We start from the raw sequence: 13,754 nt of genomic DNA, 5'->3' as shown, positions 1-13,754 counted from the left end.
GGGAGAAGAGAGGGTTGTTGCATTTTGGAGGAACGGTTGAAGCGGTGGTTAGGGTACCTCATGCTTTTCTAAGGCCAGGGCTGTCGGTGCTGGGTCTCCCTCTGCAAACAAAAGACAAAGGCTCTTAGCGAAGGGCCCTTTCTCGGCTCCCCCAAACCTCCCCTGCCTGTGGGCATCTCCCTCCACCTTACCCTTCGCAGACAAGGGCCCAGCTCCTACTCCCTCCAAGCCAGCCCAGGTCTCAGGATTTCAGCTGGAGGCCAGGGGGTTTGGGGGTGTCTTTGAAAATGGCTGTCGAATGTCAAGAGGCCTCACAGCTCTGTGGTTCTCGTCACCTAAGAAAGAGAGGTGTCTGTCCGAACAGCTCACACCAGGCAGTGAGCGAGGAAGAGGGAGAGAAACCAGGAGAGTCAGGGCCTCCATTAGGAAAATTGGTTGTTTGCTGAAGTCACAGACTAGAGGCAACAATGAGACAGGAAAGAAAAAATAAATAAGAAAAAGCCAGACAAGGCAATTGCGAACTTGCGGAGTGAATCAAGACAGAAAATTGCTCTAGTGTGCGGAGCCTGGCTGAAGAGGCAGCCGTTGCTAGTCTCGAAGGTCCCCCTGAAAAGGAAGCTGTCATCCTCCCCCCTGGCTGACAAAGGAGAGGAAATCAGACTAATCGCGTCAGGCGGGGAGATCCCCCAGCCCCCGGGTGCCTAGGAGCAGGGCTGCCCGCTGGCCGCAGCGGACTCACCCGGAGCTGGGGCTGCAGGAGGGGAGGGGAGGGGAGGGAGGAGGGGGCCAGCGAAACCTCGCCCCAGCCCTCCCTGCCCAGCAGGAAAGGGACAGAATGACGAGGGACCTGAGAGGGCTCTGTCTTGGCCGGATGGGGAGTGGGCCTGCCGCTCCCCCCCTCTCCGCCAGCACAGGCCTGTGTCACTGCCCCCAGAAGGGGCTGACCCTGAGGCGCTGGGACTGCGGAGGAGGGGGGCCTGCCCGCTCCCTGGCAAGGCTGCGGGAGGCACCTTCTCGCCCACGCGCCCTTTCCTCCTTCCTCTGTGCCTCCCCTCTCGGCTGGCCACCAAGACGGTAGGCTTCCGACTGCAACATCTCTGTCATATGGTCCCGAGCCTTTTCAAGGACAGTTAGATCCCGTTGGGTGCCCCAACGTGGTGCCGGGCTCAGTGGCGCCCGGTCTGGGGAGAACACCGGTGGCTCAGTGGCTCGTGGGAGGCTCTCTGTCGACCCTGGGTTGACCAGCTTTCTAGCATCGGTGAGGAAAAAATACGTCTATGTATATACTTAGATATTACTCTTTACAATCTTTTTTTTTATTTTTAAAAGGAAAGTGGACAAAAGCTAGTCAGCACCATTATGAACTCCAAGGTCAGACGATGTCCTCCATTTCGAAACGAAACGTCCTTTTCCTTCCCCAGAACCTGTCCCTGGAGGAGAAAAACAAACAAGCAAAAAAACACAAGCTTATGGGTGTGAACCCCCCATGTCCTTCATACTTGGCCTAGGGTTTCCAAAGGACAGACAGGTCCCCACGCCAGCCTCATGCTCCCGCTGTAGGGAGTCCTCCAGATTCCCACACAGCCTGCCCCTGTTCTCTTCCTCCTTTCTGTCTTCTGGGTAGTTTAGAATTAGCTGATGAATCTCATAAAACGAAACAACCCTTAGGGGCTCATCTTTGTCCCCTACCAGCCTCCCAAACCTCCCAGCCAGCACCCCCTGAGAAAGTGAAACCCTCTCCCCGACTCCTCCTCTTGGGAGCTCCTGGCTCCCGCAAGGGTCTGGGGTGGGTGGGGAGCAGGGCTAGGGGAGGGAGGGGAAGGAGCTCCTCCCAGTCTGGCTGGCTTGGCTGAGATGCCAGTGCAGGCCCGCCAGGAGGGGAAGGCCCCCAAGAGCTGGGCAGGTTCTCCCAGAAACTGTCCTCCCTTCCCTTCTCCCACAGAAGTTGGAAAGAAATCAGTGAGCCAGAATCCCCCATGGTGCTAAAATGGTATTTTGAGGGATTCTCTCCAGGAACTTTTCTGTCCCTCCGGAGTTGGGTCTGGGTCATTTTGCCCCCCCGGAGTGAACCGGCCTGGCCGGTTTTTTGTTTATTTTGTTTGTTTGTTTTTTTGGAAAAAGAGCAACTGCAGGAAGGCCTTGGTTAATGAGGCGGCTGACTTGAGAGGTCGCCCCCCCCCTTTTAATTGGCCTGTTCTTTTCCTCCCCGCCAACATCTCCAAGCGTATTTTCCTCCAACACCTCCGGGCTCGGTCCAGCTGGGGTCCTACTTTGCCTTCAGTGTCTGCCGCAGTGGCTGGCAAGTCATAGAAGACCTTGGCCTTTTCTAGGGAGAGAGAAAATGTGGTAGGGGGATGCGTGAGGCCCCGCTGCGTCTTCATCTTTCTTTGCCAGCCAGGGACGTTTCCGGTTTTATTGGAAGTCAAATCTAAAACCTTGGGTCCTCAGATCCATCAGCCCACTGACCAGTCTGTTCGTAGATGTGGTCTGTCCAGCCGTGGATTCATTCCTCCTTCCTCTCTCCCCATCCCGATCGGCAGGATTTAATGCGTCTCTATAGACAGACCCCACGGTGGTGATGGGGACACCTTTGTTTTCCCTTGAGGGCCCGGAGGGGAATATTTTGCTTTGCCACAGTCAGGAACTTAGCCTTTTCTCAGGGAACTATTTCAAGTTGCAATCTGCCTTCTTTCTTCCTCGCTGTGCTTGATCTTCCCTGTCAAGTCAGGCCGGCCCAAGCAAGGTTATGCTGCTGTTTATTCATGAGCTACTTCTTGGGGCGGGAGCTGGATGTGGGGGAATGGTTAAGATATGACAGGGCCAGAGAGTGGCTCTTCCCCTCTTGGGCACCACCTTAAGGAAGGTGGGGGATGTGGGGGGCGGTGGGAAAGTTCCCCAATAGGGGGAGCAGAGAGGGGGGAAAAGTCCCAGTTTTACTCTCATCCCCTCCTTCTGAGTGCATCAGTGTTCCTTCCCTAAGTGACTGCTGTGTGGTCTTGTTTCCAGAAGGCAGGGAGTGCGTGAACTGTGGGGCCACCTCAACCCCCCTGTGGCGGCGGGATGGCACCGGGCATTACCTGTGCAACGCCTGCGGGCTTTACCACAAAATGAACGGACAGAACCGACCCCTTATCAAGCCCAAGCGGAGGCTGGTGAGTTCTCCAGAAACACGGATCCAACATGAACCATTGTGTGTTTTTAATTTCCTCTCTTCAGGAAGGAGAGCGTTCTGCAGGAAATTGGCAGGACAGCTCAAAATCATGTCAGCTTGCTTGGGATCCTTCCCCCCTCCCCCTTTTCTTTTCTCATATTAGAGCTACAGAAAAGTTCACTCTGTCTCCTTTTTCCCCTTCGCATTTCCTAAGTCTCCTAACAAATTTTCAAGGGTGCTGGCTTTTTAGTTATTGAACCTCTAATGTGTTTGCAAATAGAGAGCAGACCAGAGCAAGGGAGTTCAGATTCATTGATAATCGGAGAAATGTTGTGTGCAGACTCACGTACCAGGAACCATCTAGAACACGTCCCTCAGTGGCGGACCCCCGAGGAAGTGAGCAAGGTTCAATGCCACGGAGGGGTCTTGTGTGCCCATGCTTTAAGATTGATGGGGCCAATTAGCTGAGGTTCACTAGCAGCAGCCACTGAGTCTGGCTGAGTTTTTCTTCTTCCCTGGTCTTAAGGATTGAGGATTTTCCACAGCTCACGCCTTTGGGGAGAACTGTGGGATTCCTGTCTTGCCTCTTGGTCTCATGTAACAGTTTGGTCCTATTTGCCCCTTGAGCCACTATGGGGAGGGTGATGGTTTTAATCCCCTCCTTCTTTCTTTCTCAAACACCTTGACCCCTAGGAGTACTTGAGCAATTTATGAGGAAGACTAGAAGGAGAAGTCCGTTTGTGAACTTGCCTTTGGAACCTCAGGCTCGGATTGAATAGCAAGTGTGTGTAACAGGCAAATAAAAGCAGGCTTTTGGCAAAAGATAACCCTAACCACAGTTAAGAGATCAAAATGCTTTTTGGGCTGATGACATTCACCAAGTAGAGAAGGGAGGAGGGGAATTTCCCCATGCAGATTAGTGGATAAAGCTGCGTCCATCAGATTGGGAGGGGGGAAGAGGGGGGGACGGAAACAAATCCTCTGGATTCTTTTTAAAGAATTATTTGTCATCTCCATCAGATTTGAGTGCAACTCAACACCTTTCACATCCTTTTCAGAAGAAGGAAAAACTTTCTAGGGATGGAAGTGCCCACGTGACTTTAATTTCTGGCAATCCTTGGTCTCCCCGGCTTTATTCCTTCTGATCTTTGGCCCCTTCTCCAGCGTTCTCAACCTCCCCCTCTGGTCCCCCTGCACTTGGGTATTTTTTTTTTCCTTTCTCTCATGTGCAAAGCTAACTTCCTAGGAAAAAGCTGCCGGATATCTGAGCACTGGAGATAACTCATAAACAACAACTCAGCTTCCCCAACCTAAACATCAAGATGTTTGAACATATCAGAACAAGTGTTTGAAAAAAAGAAAGAAAGAAAGAAATGTCTGGAAGTGTTAGTACAGAATGAATATGATTGCACCACAAAAGAATGTTCTGAATCACTCGAACCTGGCCTTAGTAAAAAAAAAAAAAAAAATAATAAGAGAGAAAGAAAGAAAGAGGCAAAGAAACAGAACTGACAACAAAAACTTTCTTGTTAAAATATGTCTAGGTACCATCATTGTAACTGGACTTTTTTTTAAGGTAAAAAAACAAAGAAAGAGAAAAGAAGGTGTAAAGCCTCAGACAATGGGCTGGTTGATGAGCAACAGTGTATTTGACATTTTCTTGGGGTTTCTTCTGTCTGGGCAGACTGCATAGGAAGGCTCTACTTGCATTTTATGTAAGTCTGTCTTCATCCACCTTTCATGAAAACTCTGAGTAATAGTGCTTTGAATTCCGGAGTTCATTGGCTGTCACATTTTCGGCTGTTTTTTCTTTCTTACTCATCCGTCCTGGGTGGTTTTATATTTTTAGTTCCATAGAATTCATAGGCTCCAGAGAGCTGCTCAGAACACATTCAGGATAGTTGTTTATTATTATTATTATGACTATTACTATTATTTAGCCCTTAGATATGTTTGTTTTCTGAGTACCTGGAACTTTCTTCGTCTCTTCCCTGTATTTCCTCTTCCTTCCTGCCACCCCTGCCTCCCCACCTGGCTACTTTGCCTGGCTCATTTGCTACAGACCACCCAGCCCACAGTGTAGCCCGCCCCTCCAGAAGATGCCTATCTACCCTCAAGAAACTCACGCAGGAAACCGAAGACATGATCGGAGAGGAGATCCCTAGAATATTTTTTCCGAGTCTTGCCAGTGTTTTCGTCCGTCTGACAGCTAACCGTGTCGAGCATGCTTTATGACTGTGCTCTGTCTCCTGCTCGTGATCTAAACAGTGTGGCTTGGGGAGGCTCTGTGTCAATTCGCATCGAGTCTGTGGACTGGAGACGTACTCTGAGGCCGCTCGTATTTACGTTATTGTCAATGTACTGAGCTGGGAAATCCATGGGCCACGTAGATATTAGCCGACTCTATCTCAGTATCTGTTTTCAAGAGAAAAACGCAGGAAGATAATAATAATGACACGATAACATCATTGTCAGAATCTTCAAGCACTGATTCTTGGTATCGTTCTCCTCCCAAGTGTATACAAGGAAAAGTTAGTCTGGCTTCTGCTCCAGGGTCCCGAAGACAGGTGGGCACAGGTGTGCGGGGGTCGGGGGGGGGCGCCCCTGGGCTCTGGGGAGTGGTTTCCAAGACGGACAGCCAGAAAGTAGGACTTTGTCAATGATGACAGAGAAGAGCTGTTTTAACTGCCCAGTTTTTTTAGAACACAGAGAATAAAGAATACCACCCCCCAATCTAAATAAATAAAAGCCATAGCTCAGCTCTTTAAGCTTGTAGGAATCAGGACACTATCAGTGGCACGATTTAGTGGTTTGGTTTGAAGGGAAGGGAATCAGCTTCATTCAGAATGGCCAGGAGGTAGGCCATATCTGGCAGCTTCGAGTGGACTCCCTAACTTTTAGCTTGATGAAATATTGACAGAAAAGCATACGACGATCCCTCTAGTTTGATCTCAGACTTTTATAAACGTGCTGGAATTTTCTAGATCACACATAGCTGACTTCTGGCTCCTCCTCTCACCTTTGATAATAATATTTGAGCCCAGAGTCGGGGAATTCTTCTTTAGCAGTTAAAATTGCCTTTACAGGTTGGGGAGAGAGGGGAGGTGTTCATAGAGGTATATGTTAAAAGGGACCCAACTTCATTTTCTTCGGAAAGTGCTTGAATTTACCTTTTTCTCCCCCTTAAAGCGTGGACGTAGAGAACAGCACCCTTGTAAGTTGAAGTGCATCAAAAAGTGAAAGAAAAATCTCCCTCTTAAAGGAAATGAAGTCAGTGACACAATCAAATAATTAAAATTCAAGCTGAGCCTGACTTCTGACCTACCACTCTTGGGCTCTGTGAACAGCAAATAGGAAATACCTAATTTCACGAAGGTGAAATGAGATGAGAGCAGGATGGGGGGAGGGGGCGGGTTCCTGTTGATTAGTAGAATTCTCCCTGCTTTTCAGCTGGGCTCATGACCTGAAAGCTACCCAAGGAGGAGGGTGGCGATCACCAGGACTTACTGAGCCTGTAAGAGCTGGGCCCTTCGTTTAGGGCTGTGGCAGATTTCCTGGGAGTCTAGCTCACGAAGGATGTCCTGCTTGGCGCTTCCTAAGTGGCCTGTCCTGTGGCACGTGCCCCCCTCCCCTCCCCCCCCCACACATAGGTTCGGACACTCTCCCACCGGGCGGGCTCCCTGATCTCCTCTGAATCCAGCATTTCGTTATCTGGGAGCTGCCGAATGGTCTGGGTGTTTGGGTTTGCTCTCCCTCTGCTGTCAGTGTGTCCTGACGGCCAGTGGCCTCATTGAGCCTTGATGTTCTTGGCAGTTGCCCTTGCAAATGGCCTCCTGGGAGTCCGGTGCCCAGGGGTACCGAGAGCCAGCTACCGGCTGTAATTCAGAGCTGCTACCCGTACAAGTTAAACATCCGGCCAAGTCTGCTGGCCGAGGCTCGGGGGACCATTCGCTCAGGGCGGTGGCTTTGGCTCTCTGAGCCTCCCCATTCCGCCCCAGAGAGCGGCAGGTGAAATTCTGGCCCCTTGATGACCAAGGGACACGCTCCTATGCCAGGGGACCGGCTGCGTTTTTCTTCTTGAGGCAGCTTTTGGGGATCTTTATTACTTTCATGCGGGCCACTTGCTAGTTTGGATTTCAGTGCTGATTTTTTTTTCTTTTTCTTTTTGTAAATGTGTCTCTGTGGTTCTGAAAACCCATTTCTCAATTGTTTTGATTTTGCCCCCCTCTCGCTCTCTCTCCCCCGACTCCCAGTCGGCAGCAAGGAGGGCAGGTACGTCTTGTGCAAACTGTCAAACCACCACCACGACGCTCTGGAGAAGAAACGCCAACGGAGACCCCGTCTGTAATGCGTGTGGGCTCTACTACAAGCTTCACAATGTAAGTGTCCTGGACCGGACCTGCTTCCATTCTGGGGGTGCCTGCGAGAGGGGGTCCCCGGCTCTGGGTCCCCTTCTCCATTGGATCGCGCTCCCTTAGGCTAGATAAGAGATCTCGGAGCAGCAGCATCCGAGGGGACCTACCCTGTCCCCCCATGGTGGTGCCGAGACGGGACAGTGTGGGGCCGAGGACGACCCTGCGCCCCAGGTCGGTGTGGACAACACCGTGATGTGGCCATCCAGCGCCTCGGGGGCCTCGCCGGGGCTTTCCAGTCTTCCCTTTGAGAAACCCTATAGTTCCACATTTCCCTGCAGTTGGAAGTTGTTTTGCAAAAGAGGGAACGAGAGCAGGCAGGAGAGGGGAGGTGAGATGTGGAGAGAATTGACTGGAATTGTGTGCGCGGCCCATGCCGTGCCGAGATGGGGCAGGTCTGTCGCCGAGGGGAGCAGTCTCACCTGACCTGAGCTGAGAACGTTAAATGGACTTTCTGTATAAAAGATGGGAAATGAAATGTCTGGCAGATGTCCTCCGATGTCTCTGTCCTCACCAGCCGAGACCAGAGGGGAGCAGCCGAATGGAGTTTTCGTACCAGGGAAGAGAAACTCTTGGGTCCTCCTCTGCGTCATCTTCACAGAATGACAATTGCCAGCCCATCTCCTGGGCGTAGCTGTGTTGTTTCTAATCTTTTCATGGGGGGGGGGGGGTGTGTGCATTTTGTAATATCTTTATGTTCAAAACAAAAAAGATCGGATGTTTTTTTGTTTGCCTGAAATAACTCCAGCTGACCTGTCTTGACCCCATGAGGCCTGAAGTTTAATTCATCCCAAAGAAGAAAATGGCCATTTCTCCCTCTCTCTGTCTCTCTCTCTCACTCGTCTCTTTTCTCAGGTTCTGCTAGAGTCCCTTTGCCAGTCTGCCTTTGGCAAAGTCTGGGGCTGAATAGGGAAGAGGCTTTTTGCCTGGGGCTGTTCTGGCAGGGACTTGGCTCACCCAGGAATCCCCAGGAATCGGGAGGAGGCTTTTCTGGGTAGATTTTTTGAGTCACGGGAGAACTTCTTTAGGGTGATCCCAGCAAACTCATCCTTTTTTGCCTTTTGGGACTAAGTTGCTGCCATGTCCAGGGACCCCGTGACCCTCCTGTCCCTGCCTTCATGTCATCCCCTCTTGCCATGGCCCCTGTCCTTGCCCAGCCTAAGGGAACCGGTCTTCCTGGTCACTGTCTCTTGATTCTCAGACTGTAGCATTTACCTGTTTATCAGCAGGGAACCCCAGGTTCCATTTTCGCTTTAGGGAATTTACTTGCTCCCTGAAGTGGAGAGAAACAGATACGTGATTACAATCCGGAAGATTTGGGGCATCAGCGTTTTGGGGCGACCCAGCCATCAGAGCAGCCTCTCCCGATTGGTTTTGGCTGTAATTTAAGGTTTTCAAAGAACTTTCAAGTTACTTGATTACATTCGAGCCTCGGATAGTCCCATGACGCCGACAGAGCAGAAATTATTTTATTTCCGTTGTACTTGAAGGTATTATGACTCAGAGCATCGACCGGCTCGTGCCAGCCGACGTGCTGTTGGAGTGGAAGAGCCCGGCCTGACTTCAGAGCAGCCCAGGCCTTCCGAGGAGGTCAGACAGGAGCGTGAGGACCCATAGGGACCGGGGGAAAGTCAACACTTTCTCATCTCAGCATGTCCCAGAGTTCAGTTCAAAGTCACGAGCCGGCCGCATACAGACGTTTTGTTCTGCTTCCCACAGAAGCACAGGAATGCGGGGAGGTTCGCCAGCCGTAAATTTCTCAGACTGCTTAGCCATGATGAGATGCGGTCTCGATTGTCTGATCTAAGGAAGGTTCGGAAGGATGTCGATTTCTCATCAGATCTTCAGTGCTCCCTCCTACCCTGTTCTTTACTCGCTCCCAACGCGGTGGCTGGGCTGCAGCGACTGGAGAGCACCTTGCTCCCCAGTAGGAGCGGTTTTTCTGTCTTCTCTGGTTTACCGAGACGTCACAAAAGGAGGCAGTTTAGGTGTATCTACCAAGGGGAGATCGTCCTCGATGAACATTCTCATGGCGTCGTGTTTGCTTGGGCCCATCTGGAGACCTGTATGTGTGTGCTATGAGTTGGTTCCTTTCTTCTCAGCTGGGTGTTTCGATAACTACCTATCTCCGGATCAGTGTAGCTAGGTGGTGTTGAGACTAGTTATCTGGGTTCTCGCTGCTATCTGTGTAACTAGATATTATATTCAGATATCTGGCTGTGTGTATCTGGATCTCCGTGTAAAGAGCCGTGTGTCTAGACATTATCTTGGGGAAGATTTGATGTGACAGTAGATTCCTATCACCTTTGCAGCCTGCCTCTTTATCTTGATTGTCACTTTGAAGAAGGAACCCTGAGATGTTCTTTTGGCAGTGACCTTTTAGCCCTGCTACCTTCCTGGCATAAGAGGGAATCGGGTCTCAGCTCTGGCATGTGGTTCTGTACCCCTCTTTGCGGTGACCTCTGCCAACCCAACCCCAGGAAGCCGTGTGTCTGCTGTTCCCAGAAGCGTTGTTGGCAGCCCTTTTGCTCTTGGGTATTGGCTTCTCCCTTCCCCAGCTGTGCTTTTCTATCTTGGGGAGCAGACGGGTAGATCCTGGAGCCAGGAGAGCCTCTTCCCTTCCTCCACTCTCAAGGACGCGGGTGGCAGAGGATGCTTTTCCCTAAGGAGTCGGGAATGGCTAGGACCCTGACCTTCCCTCCTTGAGCTGGTTTGCCACATTTCCCTGAAGTATGGCCAGATGCGTGGTTTGTTGTGTGGGGCAGCTGTCGGCCATCGAGGTGCCTCCCGTTCTGACTCGTTGTGGGGAGTGATTAAGGCTTGCTTTGTAAAGTCTCCCTTTTGATTCCATCCACCCTTCCCACCCCTAGCAAATGCATTTTAAAGACAAAACAGACAGAGGCTTCTCAAAAAGAGAGAGAGATGCTGTGCTGTCTCGGGTGCGGAAGACTAGTTCAAGACCTTCAGAGTCAGGCCCTTGCTTGTCTCTTTCCTGAGCTCACTCCTGCTCTCTGACTTTCAGGATGAGGATGCCTTCGTACCATCTCAATTTTGCATGCCCCAGAGTGCTTAGCAAGTACTCGGCGATGGGTCGGTGGGCCGTTCGGCTGGTTAGGAGTGCAGCGTCAGAACTAGGCAGAAATCGCAACTTTCAGTCATTGCTCGGTTGCTGTGACGGGGGGCGAGGGACTACCTTCTGCAGAGACACACTGCATTAAAACACGGTCCTAGAATATATGCTTTCCAGGGCAGGATTTTCATGGCTCCTTTACTGCGAGAAAGCCGGGCACAAGACCGATACTTTGGAGAGGGACGGAGCCCTAGTCTCTCCAGGCCCAGGGACTTCAACTTCTAAGGCTGATTGCATTGGCAGTGTTTTCTTGGTCCTAGCACTGATTTCCAATGAGGGGACACAATGTTACCTCCCCTTTAAAGACTCCTTCCTTGTCTCCATTCTCGTGAAATATTCGAAGGAGATTCTAATGGAATCAGACCAGTTATGGCATCGTAGTTACTGGAGAAATGCGGTCGTATGGGGTAGGTCTCTAGCATACGGTCCTTGGGAACTTAGAGTTTCCCGAGGCACATTTTCCCCAAAGTGATTGCCGTAGATGAACATAATTAACACCCTCTGTGTTGGAACACCTCACCAGTGATCTCTCGGTGGCTGCCACCGAGAGCGGTCAGAACTCGGCCGCAGAACCTGCAGGCTGCGGGGTCCCCGGGAAGGAGATAGGAAGGAGTGGGGGGAGGAAGGGGCCCCTGAAAGCAGATCCCCAGTGTGGGGCTGTCAGAGCAGCCGTGCCGAGGGGGTGAAAACCTGTGCCCTTTCGGAGCCGGCCAAAAAAGTAAAAAAAAAAAAAAAATTGATCTTTGTTTAGATTAACAGACCCCTGACCATGAAGAAGGAAGGCATCCAGACCCGGAACCGAAAGATGTCTAGCAAATCCAAAAAGTGCAAAAAGGTGCATGACACACTGGAGGACTTCCCCAAGGGCAGCTCGTTCAACCCGGCCGCCCTCTCCAGACACATGTCCTCTCTCAGCCACATCTCCCCCTTCAGCCACTCCAGCCACATGCTGACCACTCCGACGCCCATGCACCCCCCGTCCAGCCTCTCCTTCGGACCTCACCACCCTTCCAGTATGGTCACCGCCATGGGTTAGAGCCCCTGCGACGCTTCCAGGCCTCCCAGCGAGAGTCCCTCCAGTCCCTCCCACGTGCATTTTTGCAGGAGCAGTATCATGAAGCCGAAGTCCCACGGATCTATGTTTCTGAAGGCAGAAAGCGAGACGACGTTTGCCACTTTTCGCAGAAGAGCTCACTGTGCTGTGTTCTCGATCACCGAATCTGGATCCCATTTGTGAATAAGCCATTCAGACTCATGTTCCCTATTTATCAGGGTCTCTCTAGTGCTGTGAAAAAAAAAGAAAGAAAGAAAGAAAGAAAATAAATCACGCCGAACATTGCATATAACTTATATTGTAAGAAAATACTGTACATTAGACGAAGACGTTATCGCATCTGGGTAGCTGTAAGAAAGGCATGAAGGACGCCAAGAATTTTAAGGAACACGGGGGAAATAAAGTGCAGAAATTAAGAAGAAACAAGGTCTGCTCCTCTCACTGGTCGCGGTCCTTGGATGGATTAAAAGGAAAAAAAAAAAAAGCAAGAAAAAAAGAAAAAAAGTCGTAGGCAAATCATTTGTTCAAAGCGGTGGGCCTCTGTCTAGAAAATTCTGGGCAGTCAGTGTGGCCACTCTCGCACGCACGCATCGCCATCGAGGGGGTCCGAGAGCCTTGCTCAGGCCTCCCCGCTTTGTGAACAAGTCCCTGTAATTGTTGTTTGTATGTATAATTCAAAGCACCAAAATAAGAAGAGATGTAGATTTATTTCATCCTATTATACAGACTGAACGGTTGTACAAATTTATTTACTGCTAGTATTAAGAACTACTTTCTGTTTTCATATTTTCCTTCCTTCTCGATTTTTTGGTTGAATAAACTAGATGACCTTCAGTTGACCTAAGGTGGTCTGTGCTCCGGAGGGCTTCTTTTCCATTTTGTTTTTTGATGATATTTATTATAACTAGCTTCTAAGGGTACAGCGGCATCTGTCTCTTCCCTCACGCCTCCCGCAGCCCGGGCTGTCGGGGAAGCAAATGTATGAGCGCCCGCCGTGCATGCCAGGGACCTCGGCCGGACAGACGGGGTCCCGAGAGCCACCCGCCGATTGTCAGCACCTGTCGTGTTCTGTGTTAGTGATCACCGCCTCCCATGCAGTCTGTTGGAATACTAGTATAAAAATTAAGTGCAGATATCTTCAAACAACCAAATAACATCGTTATCAAAGCGGGGGAGCCAGGCTCTTAGAGAATCTGGTAGCTCCCGCTAATTTAAAAACAAAACCCAAACGGGAAGTTATTCACTAGGAGATAATGCAAACGTTTATTCCTTTGGGAAGCCGGGCATCTTTGGAGCGCTGTCTGCAGCCCGGGGAGCAGGGAGGCCAGGGGGGAGGGGAGTAACTTCTGTGCCCCCTTCTGTGTCCCCTCGTGAGCTGTAGCCCCTGTCCTGCGGGGCCGAGCAGCCAGGTCCCCTTGCAGGGGTAAGGGGGACCGTTCCCTCGCGGAGATCCCGGGCGGACTGCGGATGATGGATTCCTCGCGCTTCTCTCTGCAAGAGGTCAAGGAGCTGGCCGGCGCCTGAGTTCATCTCTGTGCTGCTTTTCTACTGAGTCGAATATCACCGCAGTGGAGGGTTTGTTGGCATGTTTGCGACACACGAAATAACCGTTTTTGTAACTTACGCTGTATAGTTTCCTTTTACTCTGTTGACAGAACGTGTAACCCATGGCGCACATTTTAAAATCTCTGTTAAATCGCCTCTCTGCTTTCTTAGCAAATATTTTAAACCTAAAGCTAAATGTTGAAATAAAGGAGTTAGAGACTGAACTGAGATGCAGACGGAGATCTTACTGGGTCCTGATTCATGATCTGCCCTGGGAATGTCGGTTTCCCGCGACTTCTCAAACACTGGAGGAACTCTCCATCTGTTGCCGTCTTAAATCTGGGTCATTTTCTCGGGGCTCCTGTGTCTCGGGATCTGCCATCTCCCTTCTTCCCGAACAGAGTCGATTCCCTGTTCTTTCACCTTAAGACCAGGGAGTTCAAATTCTTGACATTCTTGGGG

General features: G+C 50.7%; 1 protein-coding gene across 3 annotated transcripts in view; it reads left to right on the top strand.

Moving 5' to 3' along the window:
• The window catches only part of GATA3 (GATA binding protein 3), a 29,223-nt gene extending 15,703 nt beyond the window's left edge, over nucleotides 1–13,520 (top strand). For 2 of the 3 annotated variants that reach the window (XM_046013698.1, XM_046013697.1), the window contains exons 4-6: nucleotides 3,007–3,152; nucleotides 7,405–7,530; nucleotides 11,445–13,520. In XM_046013698.1, coding sequence (XP_045869654.1) covers nucleotides 3,007–3,152; nucleotides 7,405–7,530; nucleotides 11,445–11,729 — 557 coding nt within the window. In that variant the 3' untranslated portion in view covers nucleotides 11,730–13,520. The remainder of the gene's footprint in view (nucleotides 1–3,006; nucleotides 3,153–7,404; nucleotides 7,531–11,444) is intronic. The other variant, XM_046013699.1, reaches the window with a different exon arrangement.
• The last annotated feature ends 234 nt before the right edge of the window (nucleotides 13,521–13,754 follow it).

The sequence above is a fragment of the Meles meles genome, chromosome 7 (genome assembly GCF_922984935.1).
Source record: "Meles meles chromosome 7, mMelMel3.1 paternal haplotype, whole genome shotgun sequence".
NCBI classification, from domain to species: domain Eukaryota; kingdom Metazoa; phylum Chordata; class Mammalia; order Carnivora; family Mustelidae; genus Meles; species Meles meles.
Note: the sequence above shows the minus strand (reverse complement) of the source record. Positions and strands in the feature narration are given on the sequence as shown.